The sequence below is a fragment of the Neoarius graeffei genome, chromosome 24, assembly GCF_027579695.1.
Source record: "Neoarius graeffei isolate fNeoGra1 chromosome 24, fNeoGra1.pri, whole genome shotgun sequence".
In the NCBI taxonomy this organism is placed as follows: domain Eukaryota; kingdom Metazoa; phylum Chordata; class Actinopteri; order Siluriformes; family Ariidae; genus Neoarius; species Neoarius graeffei.
Window position 1 is genome coordinate 15,092,242 of NC_083592.1, and position 23,410 is coordinate 15,115,651.

Genomic DNA, 23,410 nt, shown 5'->3' on the forward strand with positions numbered 1-23,410 from the left:
AGTTGGTTGCAATCTAGAACTACTGTAGGTTTAATAATCTCAAAATTGGTGTCTTGTTTTCTTCTAATAAGAAATGCTAGATCGTTTCAACTATTTTCAAGATATTTTCACTTGCTAAGATATCATGTTTGCAGTGTGTAAAGTTGCTTTGTGACAATATCTGTTGTTAAAAGCATTTTCAAATACACTGACGACTTGAGATGAACTGAAATCTTGCTTCAACTTGTCGTTTTATATTGGCTGAACTGTTGGAATTCAGATTAGTTTCATATGAGAATTAAATGGGCCAGTGCATCCTGTCCCAGAGGCTTGGTCTTCTAGGGACAACCACAAATGTTAAAGATCATCATCATCATAATCAGGGATCTAGGACTACTCTCCCAGGCATTCACTATGATGCCATTTTCCCATTCTGGTTGGTGAATCAATCTCAGTGAAGCTAACCTTAGATAGACCCACTAGAAGAAGTTCTTTGCAAGGTGAAGACAGTCAGCCAACCTCATGCTACCGGGATGATTTAACAGACTAACACTTGGTGATATCTCAGAACTGGTGAATTGTATGGCCAGATGGATGACCCATCTAGCCACAGAAACAAGGATTAGAGAAAGGTGGCCCTGTCACGAATGGCTAACTCTTTGGTGAGTGTCCATACGAGGCATATTTCTCTGGTCTCAGATACTTCTGGCTCTTGAGAGAAGCAGGAAAAAAGAGCTTTGAATTGGAATGTGCAGGCAAATCCCAAAAGTCTCTGTGCTCTTTCAAGAGATATCTCAGACATACAGTAAGCCATAGAAACAGTTTCTATAATTGGTATGTATTGCCAATTTGGAACTCTTTGCCCAATGATCTTTAGTGCAGTCAAATATTAATAGTATTAATGTTGTTAATTAAAGGTTATTTTGCATACTGTCCAGCTGCTACAACAGTCACCAGACCAGATCTGAAATCTGTTTATTAAGCTCAGATAGCTCAGCTATGGTGTACATGCTTATTTAGAACATTCACATGGCATAACAATAAATGTTGTTCATAAAAGTATTATTTACAAAACTATATACAAAAGCAAAAAGTTCAAAATGATATAAAAGTCTAAAATGATGCATGATTATATTTTGTTTAAAGTCAGTCTGACATGTTTACCACCAAAAGACCAGTGTGACGTTCCACTTCGTTCATGAGAAATGATAAATGTTAATCAATACATTGTACACATAGCTCATTATAAGGTTCATATTGATCAAACATATAAGGTATATTCCATATATCTTTTTACTGTGTATGTATAAGCATGAATACAGAATAAACGACCATGGAAAAACAGGAACAAAACTGATAGTTTATCGTGCTACTAGTCTTTCATGTATTAAAGGTAGTTCTGTGGGTGATTGGGCAAGTCCTTGTGATTGTTTCATCCACTGCATTTTAATGTCTTGACTCACCAAAAGATAGATGATTGGGTTAACACAGCAGTGAGCTGCAGCCAGTGCAGTAGCTATAGGCAATGCATACCATAAGGAATCATTAAAAATGTTTGTAACAGCCTGTAGGAATGCCATGGTTAGCACAGGAGTCCAACACACAAAGTAAGCCAATTTTATCGAACATTTGATTCGCCTCAAGATCCTTTCTTTGTCAGAACCCTGACAGCAGCAATAAGTGCCGATCAGAAATGCAGGGAACAAAATCCCAAGTAGGAACCGAAAACAAACTAGAGTGGTTAGTTTCCTCATGCTATCTTTTGTCATCTTGTCAACATCATAATCAAAGTCATCGACGCATTGCTCCCCCAGCTCTGTATATCGAAGCTTTCGGGAAAACAAAGACGGGATGCTTACGAATGCTGCAAATGTCCAGGAGCATAGAATCATGATCAGGACCAATGAATGCTGGCGCGAAGTGCAAAGCTTTCCTTTGCATTTGGTTCTTGTCTTCATGTCATTAACACTCCACAGAGTAAGTATACCTGCTGTGGAGAACAAGCTGACATAAACTACATAGGATGAAAGTTTGCACAGAAGTCTTCCATAATGCCAGTTGAAATGGTACCAGCTGTAGAGGATCTGTAGTGGTAGGAATGCTGAGAAGATCAAGTGGGTCACAGCTAGTGCCAGGACCCATTTAGCAGTGTCAGACTTGCAGCAGTAACAGCTGCCTGCAATAATGACAAAAAAATTGAGAGCCAGGCCAAGTGTGCAGATGATGATATATCCAATGATGTATTGCATTCTGATGACATTGAGGTAAGTATCCATTTTTTGTTGCTCACTGAACGAATTATAGTCATCTTCTGTAGTATTGTTGGACATCTTGGCAATTCTAATAAAGGAAAGTGAAATCAAGAAGTATTAATATCACACCATTGAATCATCTGACTCACTCTCATTCATACCCGCTCTTACACAATGTTGTGTTACAATAAGAAGGAAGCCGCTAACTCACAAATCCCCATACTTCCAAATAAAATAATTCTGCACATTTTAATCTGTTGCTTTAAAAGTACTATGAATGCAAAGGAAAGTAAGTCCTTACCTCAGAAAAATAAAGCCAGACAGAAATGCTTCAACTGACTGTCTAAAATTGAAACTGAACAGTTGCACAGTTTGCTGGAGAGGTAGAGAAGCCTCAACTTTTCCACTCCCCTTAAAAGGATTTGCACAAAAAGTCTGGCAACAAGCCAGAACAGTGTTTCTCCTGTTGCACACATTCCATTTACAGTCTATATGCAAATCCTTCTTGCAAAGAATCAGATCTTTTCCAGAACAAAATCTACATTTGATTCTTTTGGATCTCTAGAATTGCCTCATAGACAAACATATATTTTCATATGATCTGAGTATCAGTGTCCTAGACATGGGGGTGAGCAGACCGATGTCAGGCTGACAGTGTGAGTTTTTGGGAAGCCATGAGGAAGTGCAATTTCTTTTCATGCAGTAAAAACATGCTGAATTCAGGGCATGTGATCATGTATGGAGTCACAGGAGTGCCATGAAAAAGAATAAATCTGTCAAAGAATAAGAAAATATATGAAGAGTTTGGTTCCAAAATGCAATAAATCCAATGTAGTTAACTTGAGAAAAAAAAAAGTATTTTCTTTAACAAAAAAGTGGTCACATAAAACCACTATTTTCTGTTTGAAACTTTAATACAACAGTATGAGGTTAGAATGACATTAAAAATGCAAATCCAGATTTTGATTTTTAATTTTTTTTTAAACTGAATTTTCCCCCCAAAGTGCAATATGTCCATGACACCTGTTTTTTCCCCCAAAATGTGATAAATCCTTTATATCAATAAAAACATTTTCTTGTGTGTGTGAAATATAACTAGAACCAAGAAATAAAGTTGATCTAGATAGAACTTTGTCATTGTTTTAGAAACAATGAAACACAGTTTAGCAGCTCTCGGTACTGGCAGCGCAAAATGCAAGGAACAGGGAATAAAATAGATGCATAAGAACATCTACATCTAACTCTAAACTTAACCTCATAAATCAAATGGAAAACTTTTGGCTCTGATAAATGTAATAAAAGCTACAGCTGAGTGCTGGACTGTAGAAGAGACACCGGTTAAGGGTGTGACACCCTAAACCAGTGTGACACCCTAAACCAGTGTGACACCCTAAACCACCAGAATAACCGGTCTTAAGTCCAGCATTCAGCTGTAGTTTCTGTTACATTCATCAGAGCCAAATGTTTTCCTTTTGATTCCTGAATTTAAGTTTCGAGTTACAGTGGTGCTTGAAAGTTTGTTAACCCTTTAGAATTTTCTATATTTCTGCATAAATATGACCTAAAACAACATCAGATTTTCATACAAGTCCTAAAAGTAGATAAAGAGAACCCAGTTAAACAAATGAGACAAAAATATTATACTTGGTAATTTATTTATGTTCTTATGCATCTATTTTATTCCCTGTTCCTTGCATTCAACTTTACTTTGAATCTTCTATTTGTATTGTTTCCATTGAATGCTATAAACAATATTCAAGGACACTTTCATGAAGAAAGTCAAGAAACCAAGGAGTGAAAGTCCCACATTAAAATGGCTTCAAGCCAAAGATATTTTTCTTCCGTGAATTCAAATAATGCATGCAGTGCGAGCGTCACATCCTTAACCAGTCCCTCTTCCAAAGGTCAGCACTCAGCTGTAGCTTTTATTACATTTATCAGAGCCAAAAGTTTTCCTATCGATTCCTGGGGTTAAGTTTAGAATTGGATGTAGGCACAGCATTTATTACGGTGCATTAATCGCCTAATAATTTCTATCTCAGGCCCTGGCAAAGAGTGTGTTCTTCATCAGGAATCTTTCAGTTGTTTCCTGTTATTTTTCACAGGAAGGCTATAGTTAGTTTCACTCTGAGCAAGTTAGAGTCTCTGGAGTTGCACAATCTTGGACTTTATTCAGGAAAATCTGACCCTTGATTTCCTGTATTATGCTTGTTGAAATACTTACACTGCCTTTGCCTAAAAGTCAGAAGATAAACTTTATGCAATAAATATAACCCTATGTATACCTACTGTTATATTATTTAATTAAATAATGTTTGTGTATTCTCATTCCTCTTTCTCCACTTTCTGAATTCATGCCTCATATTATTTGTGAAACCAAGAGGCTTTTTGGGAAAAAATGGAACAGAAATCACTCTCACTCTACGGTTATCGATTAGATTTGGATTGCAGTCTTAAAAATAGATGCCACAAAGTAGATGGCTTATATCAGCTCAGGTGCGACTCAGTTTCATGGAATAATTGTTTTATTCTATCCACATTCATTGGATTTTGAGAAACAGAGCTTTTTTTTTTGCAAATTCAATAATTAAAAACTTTATACAAAACATCCACCAAAATCATTCCTGCTTAGAATGTAAACAAACCAGCACAATGACCGTAGCAATTTGTGGAAAATGGCATAATAATAATTCTTGAAAAAAAATGTTCTTCCCATCAAATACTTTTATTCCATATTTTGTTGCTTTTTTTTTTATTTTGGGGGGTTTTGTTTTTGAGTAGAATTTTTTATTTCATCCTCGGTTGGTTGAGCAACATGCTCCACCATTTTCTTCTTCAGGGTTTTTTGGCAGTTGGCAAACTAACGTACATTACCGCTACTGACAGGGCTGGAGCGTGGAACAGGAGATATTGGGGGGGGGGACGATTATTTTTTATATAAGTTGTTTCTCATCTCATCTCATTATCTCTAGCCGCTTTATCCTTCTACAGGGTCGCAGGCAAGCTGGAGCCTATCCCAGCTGACTACGGGCCAAAGGCGGGGTACACCCTGGACAAGTCGCCAGGTCATCACAGGGCTGACACACAGACAACCATTCACACCTACGGTCAATTTAGAGTCACCAGTTAACCTAACCTGCATGCCTTTGGACTGTGGGGGAAACCGGAGCACCCGGAAGAAACCCACGCGGACACGGGGACACCATGCAAACTCCGCACAAAAAGGCCCTCGCCGGCCACAGGGCTCGAACCCAGACTCAGTACCTACTCTTCGACTCTCACCACCCACTGGAACACAAATTGGGGGTCATTAGGACCTTGCAACACACGGCTCAGAACATTCCTACAACAGTAAAGGGAAAAGAGAAGGAGCAGAATCACATCAAGAAAGCACTTCAGAACTGCGGGTATCCCAACTGGTCTTTCTTCAAGAGCAGATAAAGGAACATAACGGACAAGGAGGATAACAGGAACAAACGCAAGAACATTGTCATTCCCTACATTTCTGGTCTATCTGAGAAATTCAGGCGGATCTTCTACAAACACAACATTCCAGTACATTTTAGACCCAGTAACACCCTGAGGCAGAAACTGGTCCACCCTAAGGACAGAATAGCCAGACACAAACAGGACAACGTAGTCAGGGCTCGAAATTCATATATTTTTTCACCAGCCAGCCGGACTAGTCACCTTCCAAAGTCACTAGCCAAACAGAAAATCAACTAGCAGACTGGTACCAAAATTCAAAAAAGTGCTTATTTAAGGAGTTAAAGGCATTTTTGAGACAAAGTCGGCAAACAGTCTTATTTTGTCAATTTGGGTGTGCCGAATTCAAATCTGCAATATGCCGAGCTCTATCTGACCTCTGTTGACCTCTAGAGGTCATTGAACTTTGGGCCTGTAAACGTCTCAGCTGAACCCAGTTTCTCAGCTTTCTAAGGAATGAAATGTACTAAAATGATTAATGAAGTTAGCAAATGGCCTTGTTTGTTAAATGTTTGGGTGCTGAATTCATTTTTCATTTGTAAAACAACATATGACCTCTGATAACCTCAAGGTCATTAAACTTGGCCTATAGGCCTATGCATTTAACGACATTTTTAAACTGACTTTACTCCCCAAAAAGGATATTAACAGACAAAAAACAAATAGAAAGGAACAAATACAACATTAAATGCCAGTCCATGTACATGTGACTTTTCACAATGAGAATGCCTAGGCGATCACCTTACATAACACTGCATTAAATTTAGCGGTTATTGTTTATACAAAGCTACTGAAAAAAGGACCGATTCAGCAGCATACAAAATGTGGGGGCATACAGGGTATACAGGTTAGTCAGGGTTAGTATATATGAGAGTTTTTTTCTTTGTTGTTTGTTTTGTTTTGTTTTAAACGGAGTAAAGCCTTTACAAAAAACAAACAACAAAAAAAACCTCTCATATATACTAACCCTGATTAACCTGTATACCCTGTATGCCCCCACATTTTGTATGCTGCTGAATCGGTCCTTTTTTCAGTAGCTTTGTATAAACAATAACCGCTAAATGTAATGCAATGTTATGTAAGGTGATCGCCTAGGCATTCTCATTGTGAAAAGTAAGTCACATGTACATGGACTGGCATTTAATGTTGTATTTGTTCCTTTCTATTTGTTTTTTGTCTGTTCATATTCTTTTTGGGGGAGTAAAGTCAGTTTAAAAATGCCGTTAAATGCATAGGCCTATAGGCCAAGTTTAATGACCTTGAGGTTATCAGAGGTCATATGTCGTTTTACAAATGAAAAATGAATTCAGCACCCAAACATTTAACAAACAAGGCCATTTGCTAACTTCATTAATCATTTTAGTACATTTCATTCCTTAGAAAGCTGAGAAACTGGGTTCAGCTGAGACGTTTACAGGCCCAAAGTTCAATGACCTCTAGAGGTCAACAGAGGTCAGATAGAGCTCGGCATATTGCAGATTTGAATTCGGCACACCCAAATTGACAAAATAAGACTGTTTGCCGACTTTGTCTCAAAAATGCCTTTGGGTGTCACAATTCTGGATTTTGGTACCAGTCTATAGCCAAAATTTGTTCATGTATGAATTTTACTTCTGTCAAAAATAACACAAAAGAGAGTAGTTACCATTGTTCATGACTAATGTGCATTTATTTCAAGACCTGAGTATTCTGATACTGTTTTTTTTTTTTTTTGCACACTTTACAAACTGGTATTTGCTGTTCCACGTCCTCCTCGCGATATCCAAAAAAATGCCAGATGACTGACCCCTTACTAGTTCTTTTAGGAACCAATTCGTCCGCTTCCATTTTTAATTTGTTGCTGAAATTGACAGAGCTTACACGGTAGCCTATGCAACACCAGCGATTGCACGAACTGAGTCAGCGCTGTAAACCGAAACTCAGAAATCTTGTGTGTTGCCAGATACTGCTGACGTTTTCCAGCCCAAAATATGTTCAAAACCCATCAAAATGCACTTAAAACCACCCAAAATATAAAATGTACTTGATACCTATCTTGTAAAGTAAAAATATGCAGCTAAAGACCAGTATACTATTTGTGAATCGAACAACAATGCAAACAACTTCTAAATGGCAGCATGAGACTGTCAGTGCTGGAGGTGAAAAATCTGCTGTCTGGTACTAGGCTACGTATAGTTGAATCAGATTATAACTTTGCAATCATCTGCTGTGTTCTGAATCCTACATGCACAAGTAGATGACACACACGCATAATATTATGTAGGCTATGTTAGGCTACGATGCATATCTAACATCTGCATTGCTGAGGTTATTTATTTTTTATTTGTCTTTTATTTATTTCTCTTTTTATTTATCCTGTTTGTTTTATTAATTTTATAGGCCTAGTTAGTCTGCTTAATTTATTTTTTGTCTACATCCATGTATTTTCTTCATCTGTTATCCTGATTTTTGTGGATTTGTTAGATTGTATCTGTTTTATATACGTCAATTAAAAAAAAAAGTTAGGCTATGATGCATGGCTGAATGTAACATGAGAAGAGAAAATGGAGAATGGAAAAATGGAGAATCATCTCTGGAGAGCAAGAAAAACCAGCAGCAGCAAACTTGTATGAAAATCGGTCATCAGGCAGCAGTGCAAAACAGATTTTAAGGTATGATAAGGTACGAGTCTACTATAAGCAGGTAACACAGACATGAGGACATGTTGGGACATGCCACTACTCCATCAAGGGTAGTTATTATGGAAAAGAGAGTGGATTGAAAGTAAATGGTATACCACTCAGAATCCAGATCCTTACAAGAATTTAAAAAGATATGTCCAGATTCTTGTGGTTTTGGTGCAGTGCACTGTTCCCAGATTAGGCTCCATATCCCAACATACCCATATATACAATTTAATGAAAAGTACAAATGCAAATAAGTTAAATGAGTAAACAAGGGGGCGGCACAGTGGTGTAGTGGTTAGCGCTGTCGCCTCACAGCAAGAAGGTCCTGGGTTCGAGCCCCGGGGCCGGCGAGGGCCTTTCTGTGCGGAGTTTGCATGTTCTCCCCGTGTAAAATATGTGTAGGTAAAATGAATGCTGGCTACTAATCCGTTAGCAAGCTCTACAGGTTGTCCGATCAGAACAATGATGAGGAAGAAGTATTTCCAAGCAAAGGTCTTCTTTATTAATCCTTACACCCACAACACACATGAATAAATTCTTCTTTATATCAAAATAAACATTGTCTCTGTGCATGTATGTGTGGTTCTGAAATAAAGGAATGGATACAATTTTCTTTACCCTCATGGTAATAATTACTGCCTACATGTAACAGTACTAGCTAGCTAGCATGACACAGCAAGAATTACCAATCAATATCAATTTGACAAACCCAGATTAATTTGGTACTTACAAGACTCATACATAACTGGTGCAATTTAAACACCCAACAAATTTCTAATATTAATAAAGGCACTCACCAGTAGATGCACGCACACAAAACTATGAAACATCTGTGAAAGACTGCAGATATGATCCAACTGCTGTTACCACCTTGACCTTGCCTTCTGCTACTAACAAATGCAAAAGGGGGCCTAAAAGGGTCCTAAAGTCTAAAGGGTGGCCAATTAACTGCCTGACTAAAATAGGAAACTGAATAATTGGCATAACATAAAAGGATATCAGATGGGCTTTTGTACAGCCGCCCCCAAATCTGCTATGCAGATTTGCTTCTGGAAGGCCATCTATCCTGGGTCTTCTGGGAGTGCAGGAAGTCGGATGAGTCTTGCCACTGGTCGCAAGTAGGTCCGATCCTTCACCAATACTTCAGCTGTCCTTACTCTCCCATCTGAACCAGGATGAACTGTCTTAACTGTACCGACAAGCCAGAGGGCCCTTGGGGCTTGAGGATCCACAATCATCACCACTGTGCCAACAGTCAGATCTTCCTTTTCCTTTTGCCACTTCTGACGAATCTGTTGACTTGGTAGGTAATGACGGATATACCTGGCCCAAAACTGATCAGCCAGTACTTGACTGTGTCTCCATCTCTTGCGGCTTAGCAACTCTGATTCTGGGTAGATCACCTGGGGTAGAGAAGCATCAGTCCTCCCCATCAGAAGAGAATTTGGAGTCACAGGGTCAGGATCTGAGATATCCGAGGACACATAACCCAAAGGTTTGGAATTGAGTATTCCTTCAATCTCTACCAGGACTGTCCGTAGTACCTCTTCTGGGACAGTTTGTGCTCCAAGAACTGTAGCCAGTGCTGCCTTGATAGACCGTATCTGTCTCTCCCAGGAGCCACCAAAGTGCGGTGCACTAGGTGGGTTATAACAGAAGTAAATCTGCTGGGCAGCAACCTTCTCTTTCAAGGCAGGTTGGAGGGCCTGAAATGCCTCCTTCAGTTCAGCATCACCACCTCTGAAATTTGTCCCTCTGTCACATAAAATCTCGTGTGGCTTACCTCTTCTGGACACAAAACGACGTAGTGACATAAGGCAGCTGGGCCATAGAAGGTTCACGCTGCACGCTGCATGCTGCACACTACACGCTACACGCGTGTAAAGAAAAGTGGACAAACGTAGCATGACTTGCTCTGGGCCATAGAACGGCGTTCACGTTGCACGCTGCACACTTCACGCGTGAAGCGAGAAATGAACATGCACACTTTTTTCTAGGCGTGAAGATGGAAATTCCAGTCAATGCATGCGGTCACCGCTGCGCCAGCCAATCAGAACGGGTCTAGGGAGATAACTCTATGCTTTCAGGGGAAAACTTCAGAAAAAATATAATTGAATGGTATAATTGAAAAATAGTTCTTCATCGGGATTGTCAAGCAGATTATAGAATGTTCGGTGAAATTCACCACGGGTTTCTCTCAGAAGGAAGTGTTCTCGGCTCCAAATTCTGTTCCTTTTTCTCTTCCTCTGTCTCAGTAAAAGCAGAATGAGGCAATTGTCGTCATCCGAAGAGTCCATATTGTTGGTTACTCGGTCAAAGTAGAACAGACGCAACACGTGAACATCCAAGCATGAAGTTTAATGGCCCAGGGTCCGGTTCTTCACGTGAACGTGTAGCGTGTAGCATGCAGTATGCAGCGTGCAGCGTGAACCTTCTATGGCCCAGCTGCCTAAGGAATGAATCAGAGTCTATGCTTGACAGGAGATCTATATAGACGGCCTTGGTGGTAAGACACTTGTACAAGATACCCCAGCGCTTGTCATTACGCCTTCCCATTCGGATCTGGAAAGGGCCAAAGCAATCTATTCCAGTTGAATGAAAGGCGGGCTTGTAAAGCCTTAGGCTGGAGGGAGGCAAATCGGCCATCCGTGGAATGTCTGGTGTGCCACGCCACTTACGGCATTCAGGGCATTTGTACTGGAACTTACGGATTGCTTGTCTACTTCTCAGGATCCAAAAGCGTCGCCTAACTTCAGCGAAGACTTGCTCTGGCCCAGGATGATGCAGCTCCTCGTCATACCGTTGGATGATCAGCCTTGTGATATTATGAGTGGGGTCAAGGACAACTGGATGTTGAGTGTCTTGACTTATATCATCACATCTACGTAGGCGGCCTCCAACGCGTATTAACCGGGTGCTGGAATCGAACTCGGGGGCCAGTGTAGCTAATCTACTGGTTGACGCTACTGGTTTTCCAGATTGAAGCTGAATCAGATCGTCTTCAAAGCACTCTGCCTGGGCTTGGCGAAGAATATCCAGCTCAGCATTCCTGAAGTCGTCGGCTGACAAGCTGCTGGAATCTGAAGCCGCCCCGTGTGCTAAACGGGCTACAGCCTCCAGAAATTCCTGAAATGTACTGTATTGACTCGCATCAATCCGCAGTGAACCACTATGGACTGCTGTAACTCCACAAAAGGCTTGCTTCCGCAGCTCCTCTGGAATGTTCGATATGCACTCAGGTGGTCGCTCAGGCCAGGAAGTCTCCGGTTGCCAAAGGAAAGCTGGGCCTTGAAGCCATCGACTGTCATCAATCAGCTGAGACAGGGTCTTTCCCCTTGTGATGTAATCCGCAGGATTTCTTTGTGAGTCTACGTAGCGCCATGTCCCTGAGTCGGTTAGCTCCTGAATTTCGGCGATCCGAGTTCCCACAAAAACTTTGAACTTGCAGGATTCTGACTGCAGCCAGGTAAGTACTGTCATAGAATCTGTCCAGTAGATGTAATGGTGGGCATTCAGAGTTAACTCTCTCTTCAGAACTGATGCCAGTTGGGCACCTGTTAAGGCAGCAGACAGCTCCAGTCTTGGGATTGACAATTGCCGTTTGGGGGCCACTCTTGAGCGGGCAGCAACAAAGGCAACTTGAGCACATCCACTGGTGTCTTCTGTGTGAAGATATGCTACCGAGCCATATGCCCTTTCAGAAGCATCGCAAAATATGTGGACACTATATCTGCAGGTGTTGATGTCCAGCTCAGGGGTGGTGTAGCACCTTGGCACAGTAAGACGCAATAACTGGGGAAGTTCCTCCACCCAGGAATGCCATTCTTGTAAAAGATCAGAAGGTAGGTTGGGATCATCCCATTCGCGCTTCCGATCCCAGAGCTTCTGCACTATGACCTTGGCTCTGGTGGTAAAAGGCACAATGAATCCGAGTGGATCGTACTGCCTGGCAAGGATGCTATAGATACTACGCATTGTAGGCTGTGCATCAAGCTCAAGCTGCCCATGCTTAAAGCCTAAGGTGTCTGATTGGCAGTGCCAAATCAAGCCGAGGGTGCTTTCTTCTGGGTCGCTTGCATTCTGGGTGAGCCAGAGTTCAGCACTTTCAGACCTACTCTCTGATGGCAAATGGCTGATGATACTTGGGCAGTTACTGCTCCATTGTCTCAGGTCAAATCCACCTTCGGCCAGGAGATGGCGCAGTTTATCGACAAGATCTCTAGCCTCATGAGCTGACTGCAGACTCTGTAGACAATTGTCTACGTAAAAACACTGTTCCACTGATGTGCGCAGTTTGTCTCCATCTTCAGTGTGGTCCACCACATGCTTTTGAAGAGCAAAAGTGGCACAGCAAGGGCTTGAAGTTGTTCCAAATGGCAGAACTTGCCACTGGTAAACATCTGGGGGGTCATTCCTTCGCATTTCTCTCCACAGGAACCTCAACAGTGGCTGGTCCTCTGGGAGGAGGCGGACTTGGTGAAACATGCCCTTTATATCAGAACTGATTGCAAAGGCATGTTCTCGGAAGCGGAGGAGAACCCCAAGCAGAGTGGCACCCAGCACAGGTCCAGGGAGAAGATAATCGTTCAAACTAATGCCTCTATGAACAAAGGAGCAATTAAAGATGATTCTGTTCTTCCCATTATGGTAGACCATATGATGGGGGATATACCACCCAAGACTGTTGGTTGCTTCCTCTAGTGGGATCTTGCTCACATAGCCTGCCTCGACTAGCTTGCTGATCTCTTGATTGTAGGTGGCAGCCCTGTCCGGATCAGCAGCAAGCCTCTTCTCTGTACCACGCAGGTGGGCCATCACAGCTTCCTTTGGAGCAACCAACGGAGGTAGATCAGTTTTCCACAACAGCGGTGTGGCGTATCGCAAAACTCCGTCCACCTCCACTCTGATGGTCTTCTCCTCGAGGATTTGGATGGCCTTTACATCCTGTCTTGAGCGCGTCACGAATTTCTCACTACGATAGGGCAAAGTATCCAATTGCCACAGCTTCTCGACATGTTGTAGTAACTCAGAGTTGCTCAAGGTGATAGATGTTAAAAGGCATTGCTGAGTGGTGAGGCTATGCTTCACAAGCTTAGAAGGTCCCTGGAGTGACCATCCCAGCTGGGTCTTAATGGCAGCAGGCCCTCCCGGCGGACCAAGACGCACAGGCTCCGTTGGTATGATGAGATGCGGATAGTCTGATCCTATAAGGAGTAAGGGCTGCGCACAGTCAATAGGCTGTAGAGGTACATTCTTCAAGTGCCGATATGACTTCTTGAGTGCAGCAATTGGGTAAGTATGGGATGTCAAACCAAGCTCTTTAGCTGTAAATGCCCTTTGAATGAGGAACATCTTCCCAGGTTGGTGAGCAGGTGACACTGAAAACGACACTGTGGCTCCCTTGATGACGTGCATCTCTTGGCGTACTGTGCGTAAAGACAGTTCTTCAGACGTACCTTGAAGACCAAGTTGCTGTGCTGCCTCATCCAGCAAAATAGTACGCTCAGAGCCGTCATCTAGCAGTGCATATGTGTCTAGTGAGTTGTCACCATTCCTCAAGATGACTCGGCTAATCTTCAGTAGCACCTTACTACTACCAGCAGGTCTGTCCACATAGAGGGTTTGAGCAGTAGAGCTAGTTGGTTTGGAATTCTCCATTAACCCAATCGTGTTCTTCACAGAAGTAGTCGTCTTACTATTACTCCCCGCGTTCACTTCATGAAGGATCTCTAGATGCCGCTTGTCACATTTCTTACACTTAGCCTTAAGAGTACACTCTGCACTTAAGTGTTCACGCCCGCACTTCCAGCACCTCTGATTGCACCGGATCCACTTCTCAATTTGTTCCTTAGTAAGGATTTGGAAGTTTGCACACTGGTTCAGATAGTGCTTTGTGGTGTTACAAAAGGGACAGAATTTCTTTGGCTTTTCCCTAGGCTGGTCTGAACTACCCAACTGTGGTTCAGACAGGGAACTGTCCTGCTCTGTGCTGTGAAGAACGGTCGTGGACTTAAGCTGTGACTTGCGGTCTTTGCGTTGCTCCTTGGGGCCCTGACGTTCCTTACTAGGCTCAACAATTGGCTGTGAATTATCCACTTGAATCATCACTTCATATTCCAGCCATTTCGCCAGGTCAAGTAGAGTGGGAATGGGAGTCCTCTTGGGATCCACAAACCTCCTGAAGTTCGCTCTTAAATCATAAGGCAACTTTCCTAAGATACGGGAAACATGAGATCCACATCGTAGCTCTGTATCCCCAGCATAGCCAAGCTGGTCTAACATGCCTACTAATGCTCGCACTTTGAGCGCAAATCGCTTGAATGCCTTGGTGTCGCCCATCTTGACATTTGGCTCCTCCATTAACTTTGAGATACGCTGAAGTGCAAGTTGATGTGGTTGCCCATATAACTCAGTCAGAGCATCCATTGTATCAGAGTAGGGGTAACGGCTATTACTGTAAGAATCAGCAACTAGCAACGCGTCCTCCAACTTCAGGTGATCCGTTAAAATGTGAAATTTAAATTGCTCCGTTGCATCTGGGGGAAGGAGGTTGTCTAGAGCAACTTTGAGCCTGTTGAACTCACGTGGATCTTCACGCTGGAAGTCAGGGATCTTTGCCTTTGGACCTCGATAGAAAAACTCTGTCTCTACAGGACGCGGTGGTGAGGAGCATCGAGATGAGCGAGAGCTCGGACGCTGAGGTGAGTAGGATGGTTCAATACATCGAGAACCATAATGCCAACCTGGGTCATAGCCCCTCTCAGAGTTATATCTATACTGCCTGGTATAGCCCTCAGCAGGTGGGCTACGATGATAATGCACATAGAATGATCTACGGAAACGTTGTGACATACCCCAGGTTGAATCATGACGGGAGCCTGTAGGTGAGTAATGGCTACGGTGAGGAGGTGACTGAGGATAGCAGCTTGGGTTTCGGCTTGAGTGGTCTCTAGTTGATGGCCCATGATGGCGTAGTAACCCATCAAAACCACTAGTGAGCTCATCAATATCCTCTCCTTTTAGTGCATGCGGTTGCTTGCTCTCAGTGGCTGCCAATTCAGCTACAGGTTGTGGAGGACGTGGATCCTGATGATATCTTTGAAGCGTCTCCCCTTCCTGTGACAGCGGTGAGCTTGATCTAGAGCGTGAAGCTCGATGCCTTGGGAGTGAGTGATATTCATGTCTCATACACCGAGACCTCTGTTGCTCCTCCATCTCCTCTATATAGCGTCTCAGCCTAGCATTCTCTTCAGCGAGTTGATATGCATGCCTCCTCAGCTCTGGAGTATGTGCGCTCTCAGCTTGAGGTGCTTCTTGTGTTGTGGGTGACTGATGGGTGTCACCTTCTGCTTGCTTCAACATTGGTTAGCTATAGAACTTGCTGTATCCAGCTCGAAGGACCATGTAAAATATGTGTAGGTAAAATGAATGCTGGCTACTAATCCGTTAGCAAGCTCTACAGGTTGTCCGATCAGAACAATGATGAGGAAGAAGTATTTCCAAGCAAAGGTCTTCTTTATTAATCCTTACACCCACAACACACATGAATAAATTCTTCTTTATATCAAAATAAACATTGTCTCTGTGCATGTATGTGTGGTTCTGAAATAAAGGAATGGATACAATTTTCTTTACCCTCATGGTAATAATTACTGCCTACATGTAACAGTACTAGCTAGCTAGCATGACACAGCAAGAATTACCAATCAATATCAATTTGACAAACCCAGATTAATTTGGTACTTACAAGACTCATACATAACTGGTGCAATTTAAACACCCAACAAATTTCTAATATTAATAAAGGCACTCACCAGTAGATGCACGCACACAAAACTATGAAACATCTGTGAAAGACTGCAGATATGATCCAACTGCTGTTACCACCTTGACCTTGCCTTCTGCTACTAAGGCCCCGGTCACACCGCCCGAACTTTGCTGGAGCGTTCCTTGAACGGTGGGGGGGGGGCCGAATTTCGACAACGCTCGTCACCGCGCACAAAATGGGAAAAAAAATCGAAAACACGGGCATTGGCTTAGCGGTGCACCGCTGAAGCCGGCGTTGCTTTAGCGTTGGTTCAGCGGTAGCGAGCGTTGGTTTAGCGGTGACTCGAGCGTTGGTATAGCGGCGTTCTGCGCATGCGGGCTTTGGCTCGGCGGGAGCTGAACAGTTCGTTTGGATACAAGTTCTGATAGATTTTTGATAGAAGTCGATAGTTGAAATTCATCATGCCACGTGGACAAAAGAAGAGGAAGGCTGGAGAAGGAAAGGCAGCAGCCTCCAAGAAGATCATTACTGAGCAGGCAGCTGAAGCAATGGAGTCAGGTAAATATATGTGGCCCACTGGTTGTGTCAAGAAATATTTAACAACTGTGAAAAAATACTGTTATGTATTTTACTTCAACCTTTTTCATTTATTATTCCATTGTTATATTTTGCAGAGACCAGTCAGGCCACAACAGCAGCCACTGCTAACACAGCCACTGCTAACACAGCCACTGCTACCACAGCCCAGGCAGGGGCAGCTGCTGATGAAGGTAATCACAAATGAAAATGTATGAAATTTAATAATAATAATAATAATAATAATAATAATAACCATAATCTTTCTTTCATGTTGACATTGCTCATTTATTATTCATTTGTTATATTTTGCAGACTCTGATGACCAGCCCGAGGAGGCCCTGACACAGGACCAGCCTGACGATGAGGAGCTACCCCCTGGTGATGACCAGCCTGAGGAGGGCCGTGCTGCTGCTGGTGCTGAAGGTAATTATAATGTGATGAATGCAATGAAAAATCAATACAAATTGATCTAAATAATATATGTTTCATTTATACATTTATGATTTTTTATTCAATTGTTATATTTTTCAGGCTCTGACTCTCAGCCCCCACACTTGGAGAAGGATGATGAACAGCGTCAGCCTCAGAAGAAGTCTCGCCGCAAGGCCCTCCTGCTCGACGATGACACTCAGGAGCAACTCATCGAGTGGGTCCGGGAGCACGAACTTTTGTGGAGGAAGGGGGCCACCAAGTACAAGGATACAAAGAAGAAGACGGAGCTTTGGGCCAAGAAGGCAAGAGAGCTGGACATTGAGGGGGGAGCTGAAGCTCTCAGGACATGGTGGAAGTCAGCCCGGGACCTCTACGCGAAGCTACTCTCCAAGAAGTCTGGCCAGGCTGCAGCGAACTTGACGGACAGAGAACTGTTCATCCAGAGGACCTGTGCCTTCCTGCACAAGGAGGTGAAGCCCAGGAAAGGTCAGCCACTTAGAAGCCTACCCCTCACACAGGAACCTGTAGCCAGCCAGACTTCTGACTTTAGCAGCCAGCCTCCAGCAGCCCAGCCCTCGGCGTCGGCCAGCACCTCTCGCCAGCCTTCCCACGACGTTGAGGAACAGGAAGAATACGAGGGCTCCCTCTCGCTCATTGAAACTCAAGCGGCAGTCACGAGGTCCCAGGGCACCCCCCCACCAGCTCCCTCCTCCACCACCACCAGACCACGCCGTGCCGCCACCAGAGCCGAGCCTGAAGACTCCCCTGCGATGCTGGAGATGAGGGATTGTATGAAGGCCACCAACGCCCTCATGGAGAGACTGGTCCAAGCCCAGGAGATCAGCCATGCAAGGCAGCCCTTCATCGCGTACATGTCCCAGTCTCTCCAACGACTACCTGAGGCCCAGTACCAGCTCGCAGTGGAGAGGATGACGGACATCCTCCACGAGATGCAGTGACCCATCCCCCACCCCCTTCCTCCAGCTCCACCATGTCCAGCCTCAGCACTTTCACCCACACCCACCTTCTACCAGCAGCAGCAGCAGCAGCACTACTTCCAGCCCCAGCCTCAGCATCACGGCTTCCAGCAGCAGCCTCTCGACTTCCAGCAACAGTCTCAGCCTCAGCATCAGCCTCAGCACTTCCAGCAATTGCAGACACCCTGAGTCAGCCAGCCATCCTCCACCCCCAGGAGCTCCAATGAAGGACTCATGTTGTCAGACATGCCGAACTTTTCCTCCATTAACCACACCAACATGAGCGCCGTCAGCGAGGGGGGGATTCTCCAGGACCTCCAGAGGCAGGAGATGAACGCTCCACCCATACCCATCACCACCTCAAGGGACTGCTGATGTACTTGCAGAGATGAGGGCCACCAGCGAGGAGAATTGAGACTGCTTGTGATGTGTTGAAGGGACTGCTCAGATATTTCATGTGATTTTTGTTTGAGGTATGAGCTGGCCAGCTGTTTTAATGTTTGCTGTTTATTGTTTGCATGTACACTTGTGTGGGGGGTCTCAAAAGCTTTTAGCTTTAATAAACAGCATTTTTATTACACTATTCTTGACTACTTTATTTGCTTAATAATGAAAATACAACTTTGCAGATTGCAAAGTTCCCGTGTGACCCCAATAAAGTGATTGCCCGTGTGACCCTTCTTTGAATATTTCCCGTGTGGCCCAAAAATAATTTCACACTTATGGCCGTGTCACCCGAGTATTTTTAAAGTCCAAACTTTCTCAAATATTTTCAGAAATTAACTCCTGTCCTGTTAACTCCCGACACTAATTAGCAGGCAATTGAGGTGGAGGCATTGGCCTGCAATAACCATTGGGAAATTATTTCAAGTGGGAAGGGTTAAAGATTAAAGACCTTTATTGGAACTTCTAACTTTAACAAAAAACCTTCAAGTATTAAACAAGACATGTTTTAAATATAAAGTGCTTTTATTAATGTAATATGACATTAAGAATGAATCATAGCACAAGTTTCTTTAATAATCTCTCTCAACATTTCAAACAAACATAGCACAATTTATTCAATGCATTTCCAATACTGGGGCCCCATTAACGTTCAAGTTTCTTTAACAATGTCAAATAACATTTACAACAAAGTAATAAACATGAGTATATATAATATGTACAATGCACAAGTGTCTCCTCAGTGTTCTGCACAGCATTCAGTTGATAGCCACCATTCTCTCCTGCCAGTCCACTGATCCTGCTGGGGAGTTGCACCAATGCTTGAGTAGGTTTCGCTGCCTCTTCCCATCACGTGAGGCTGTGTTGGGGCCTTGCACAACGATAGTGTCCTCCAAGTTCCGTCCTTCTCTCCATGCCCCAGGCTGCAGGTTCCCATCTGGTTGTGCACGGTCCACAAGTATGTTCTGGAGCACTGGGTAGCGGGTGCGCATCAGGTTGTGGAGGATGCAGCAAGCTTCCACAATGATTCTGACATTTTCATGGTGATGTTGCATGGTGGTGAGCAGGATCTGGAACCTGTTGGCCAGGATGCCGAAGGCGTTCTCCACGACCCGTCTTGCCCTGGACAGCCGGTAGTTGAAGATGCGCTCTTCATGGGTGAGGTTTCTGGTGCTGTACGGCTTCATGAGGTAGGTCCGCAGTGAGAAGGCGTCATCCCCGATGATGAAGTAAGGCACATCCTGATTGTCATTGGGTAGGGGGTCTGGCTGAGGAAAGCCATTGATCCTGTTCTGGTCCAGCCCACGATGGAGATCACTTTCATTGTAGATCTGAGCATCTGAGGATGAGCCGTTGCCTGAGACATCAATGTAGGTGAACTTGTAGTCAGCATCCACCATAGCAAACAGGATCACGCTGTAAAATCCCTTGTAGTTGTAGAATTCTGAGCCAGAGTTAGGAGGAGCTTTACAGGCCACGTGCTTGCCATCAATGGCACCAACTGTGTGGGGAAAGTTCCATCTCTGGTACCATTGGTCAGCCAGGTCTCTCCATCCTTGTTCAGTTGTTGGGCAAAACAAGAGTTCATCTGTGTACTCCTCAATGATGGCCTCTACCACTTCTCTGACTACCACACTGATGGTGTTGTGGGGAACCCTCCAGGCATACTGCATGTTTCTGTAGGTGTTACCAGAGGCCAGGTGCCGTAGGGTGATTGCCACTTTGAGACCAGGTTCCAGGCTTGTACGGTAGTTGGTGTCTTGCTTGGTCAATCTGGGGGTCAGCCTCTGTACAATTTCATCAAACATGGCTGGTGGCATCCTCATGAAGTGCTGGAAGGCTCGTGGATCCTCATTCCTCAGCTCCACCATCAGCTTGTCATACAGTCCATGTTCAGGCCTTCTCAGTATCCACTGTCTGACCCACACAACTCTGTCTCTCCTTCTTCTCTCTCTTCTCCTTCTGTCAACAGCTTGTTGCAATCTGAGGAGGGTCTGATTCTGCTGCTGGATTAGTGCACCAATCATAGAAAGTCTCTCAGCATCCATGGTGATACAGTTTTACTGTAACTTTGAGCAAATTCGCTATAGATGAGGTCTGAACTCAACGGCAGCTCGATTCCAAATGAGCTCCTGGTCCATTTCTCCCCATATTTATAGCCAAATTCTGGTCCCGCTCCGACACCTCTATACCAACGCCAAACCAAAGTTCATCGCCGCCATGGATAGCTGCTTCAACGCCCGACACCGTTCCAGCAACCCCGTGTCCGCTCGTAAAACGCTTACAACCGCTCCACCGAAGTTTGTGCAACGTTTAATCGCTGCCCGGGCAACGCTGGCGAAGCAGCGGTGGTCCAGCGTTCAAGATTTCTGCGTTGGCCTAGCGGACCCAAGCGTCCACGAACTTGCGTCTAGCGGTGCCAAACTTTGACTGGGCGTTGGTGGAGCGGGGGTGAACTTTGCCGGGGCGGAAAATTGCCCCCTCCTCACCGCTCGCAATATTTTGTGCAGCTCAAAACTTTCGGAGCGGTAGCAGAGCCCCTCGAGAAACATCAGCGGTGGCCGAGCGTATACGGCGTTGCTTTAACGGGGGCCAACTTTTGTTAACGGTGGTGAACGGTTACGAGCGGTGATGAATTTTTTTCACCGCTCCAGGAACGCTCCAGCAAAGTTCGGGCAGTGTGACCGGGGTCTAACAAATGCAAAAGGGGGCCTAAAAGGGTCCTAAAGTCTAAAGGGTGGCCAATTAACTGCCTGACTAAAATAGGAAACTGAATAATTGGCATAACATAAAAGGATATCAGATGGGCTTTTGTACACCCCGTGTCCGCGTGGGTTTCCTCCGGGTGCTCTGGTTTCCCCCACAGTCCAAAGGCATGCAGGTTAGGTTAACTGGTGACTCTAAATTGACCGTAGGTGTGAATGTGAGTGTGAATGGTTGTCTGTGTCTATGTGTCAGCCCTGTGATGACCTGGCGACTTGTCCAGGGTGTACCCTGCCTTTCGCCCGTAGTCAGCTGGGATAGGCTCCAGCTTGCTTGCGACCCTGTAGAAGGATAAAGCGGCAAGAGATAATGAGATGAGATGAGTAAACGAGGTAAACACGACAAACAAGCTACTGATGCATGAATAAGAAGTAAACAAACAAACAAACTGACAAACAGAAAACTAAAATTACAAACAAGCAGTAATTACGCATTGGATGTCTAGAACCGTGGTTCCCAAACTAGGGTACACGAAGTGACAGTTGGGGTACACGAAGAAACATCTGCTCATTTAATTTCAAAATAAAAAAACCCAAAATGTTAAATTGATATTGTCCTAAAGGTCACTGAAATGGCATCCAAATTAAATGACGCTATGATGATGATGATGATGATAAATCAAATCTTTATCTCACAGAATGCTTTTTAAATACAAACTGTTACATCCATAATTGGGATGCAGGGAAGCGTTTAGCATCTGTCTTTCCCATGTTATGTTTATTACAAGCAAGGTCTATCTCTTGAGTTAGTCAAACATGTACCGTACTTTATGTGCTTGTTCTCCTTGGGCTAACAATCTCATCTCCATTTTAACATACCGAATGGCAAAAGAAATAAATATTTTTTGACATACACTCACTAGCCACTTTAATAGGACGTTGTTCTTCATTCTAAGATTCCTGTTCTTGGCTGCAGGAGTGAAACCCAATGTGGTCTTCTGCTGATGCATGCTGAGATGCATTTCTGCTCACTATGCTTGTAAAGAGTGTATATACCGGTAAGTTACTATATCCTTCCTGGCAGCTCAAACCAATCTGGCCATTTTCGTCTGACCTCTCTTATCAACAAGGCATTTGTTTCCACCCACAGAACTGTCACTCAATCAATGTTTTTTTGTCTTTGGCACTATTTTGTGTAAACTGTGGAGACTGTTTGTGTGTGAAAACCCCAGGAGATCAGCAGTTTCTGAAATACTCAAACCAGTCCATCTGGCTCAAACCAACATCCATGCCACAGTGAAAGAGATCACAATTTTTCCCATTAAGAAGAAGCCTTTATTTGTCACATGCACACTTAAGCACGGTGAAATTCGTCCTCTGCATTTAACCCATCTGAAGCAGTGAACACACACATGCACGCACACACACAAGTGAGCAATGAGCACACACACATACCCAGAGCAGTGGGTAGCTATGCTACAGCATCCGGGGAGCAGTTGGGCATCTTGCTCAAGGGTACTTCAGCCCAAGGTCACCCCATGTTAACCTAACAGAATGTCTTTGAACTGTGGGGGAAACTGAAGCACCCAGAGGAAATGCACACAGACATGGGGAGAATATGCAAACTCCACACAGAAAGGCCCCTGTTGGCCACTTGGCTCAAACCCAGAACCTTCTTGCTGTGAGGTGACAGTGCTAACCACTACACCACTATGCCATCATACTGATGTTTGAAGTGAACATTAACTGAAGCGCTTGATTTCTACCTGCATGATTTTATGCATTGTGCTGCTGTCAAGAGATTGGCTGATTAGAGAACTGCATAAAACAGCAGGTGTATACATTAATATACCAATGTATACTATATACATTAGGTTCATACACTGGCTGATGAGTATACCTTCCCAATAATATCAATTTGGCCAATGACATCACAATTGCTCATTACACTGCCTGATTTAAAATATAACCAATGTATAGTTTATACTATAATCCGTTACACTTCGCAAAGTGACAATGTCTGCTGACAGAACTCAAATTATTCCCACTTTAAAAAATCATTACATTTTGAAAGAAAGGGATTGGAAACAGGAAATAACTCCTTCTTCTTCCTCTTTTTCTTCTT

General features: G+C 43.7%; 1 protein-coding gene across 2 annotated transcripts; it reads right to left on the bottom strand.

Annotated features, from left to right (window-relative positions):
* Nucleotides 1–936: 936 nt before the first annotated feature.
* On the bottom strand, nt 937–9,265 carry LOC132872658 (chemerin-like receptor 1). 2 transcript variants are annotated; one of them, XM_060907616.1, is made up of 2 exons: nt 9,181–9,265; nt 937–2,319 (listed from the first exon to the last, which is right to left on the bottom strand). In XM_060907616.1, the coding sequence occupies exon 2, from the start codon at nt 2,307–2,309 to the stop codon at nt 1,341–1,343; it is 969 nt and encodes a 322-aa protein (XP_060763599.1). In that variant the 5' UTR covers nt 2,310–2,319; nt 9,181–9,265; the 3' UTR covers nt 937–1,340. The 2 variants fall into 2 exon arrangements, with proteins under 2 accessions (XP_060763599.1, XP_060763598.1); XM_060907615.1 differs by lacking the exon at nt 9,181–9,265 and adding an exon at nt 2,533–2,653.
* Nucleotides 9,266–23,410: the final 14,145 nt, after the last annotated feature.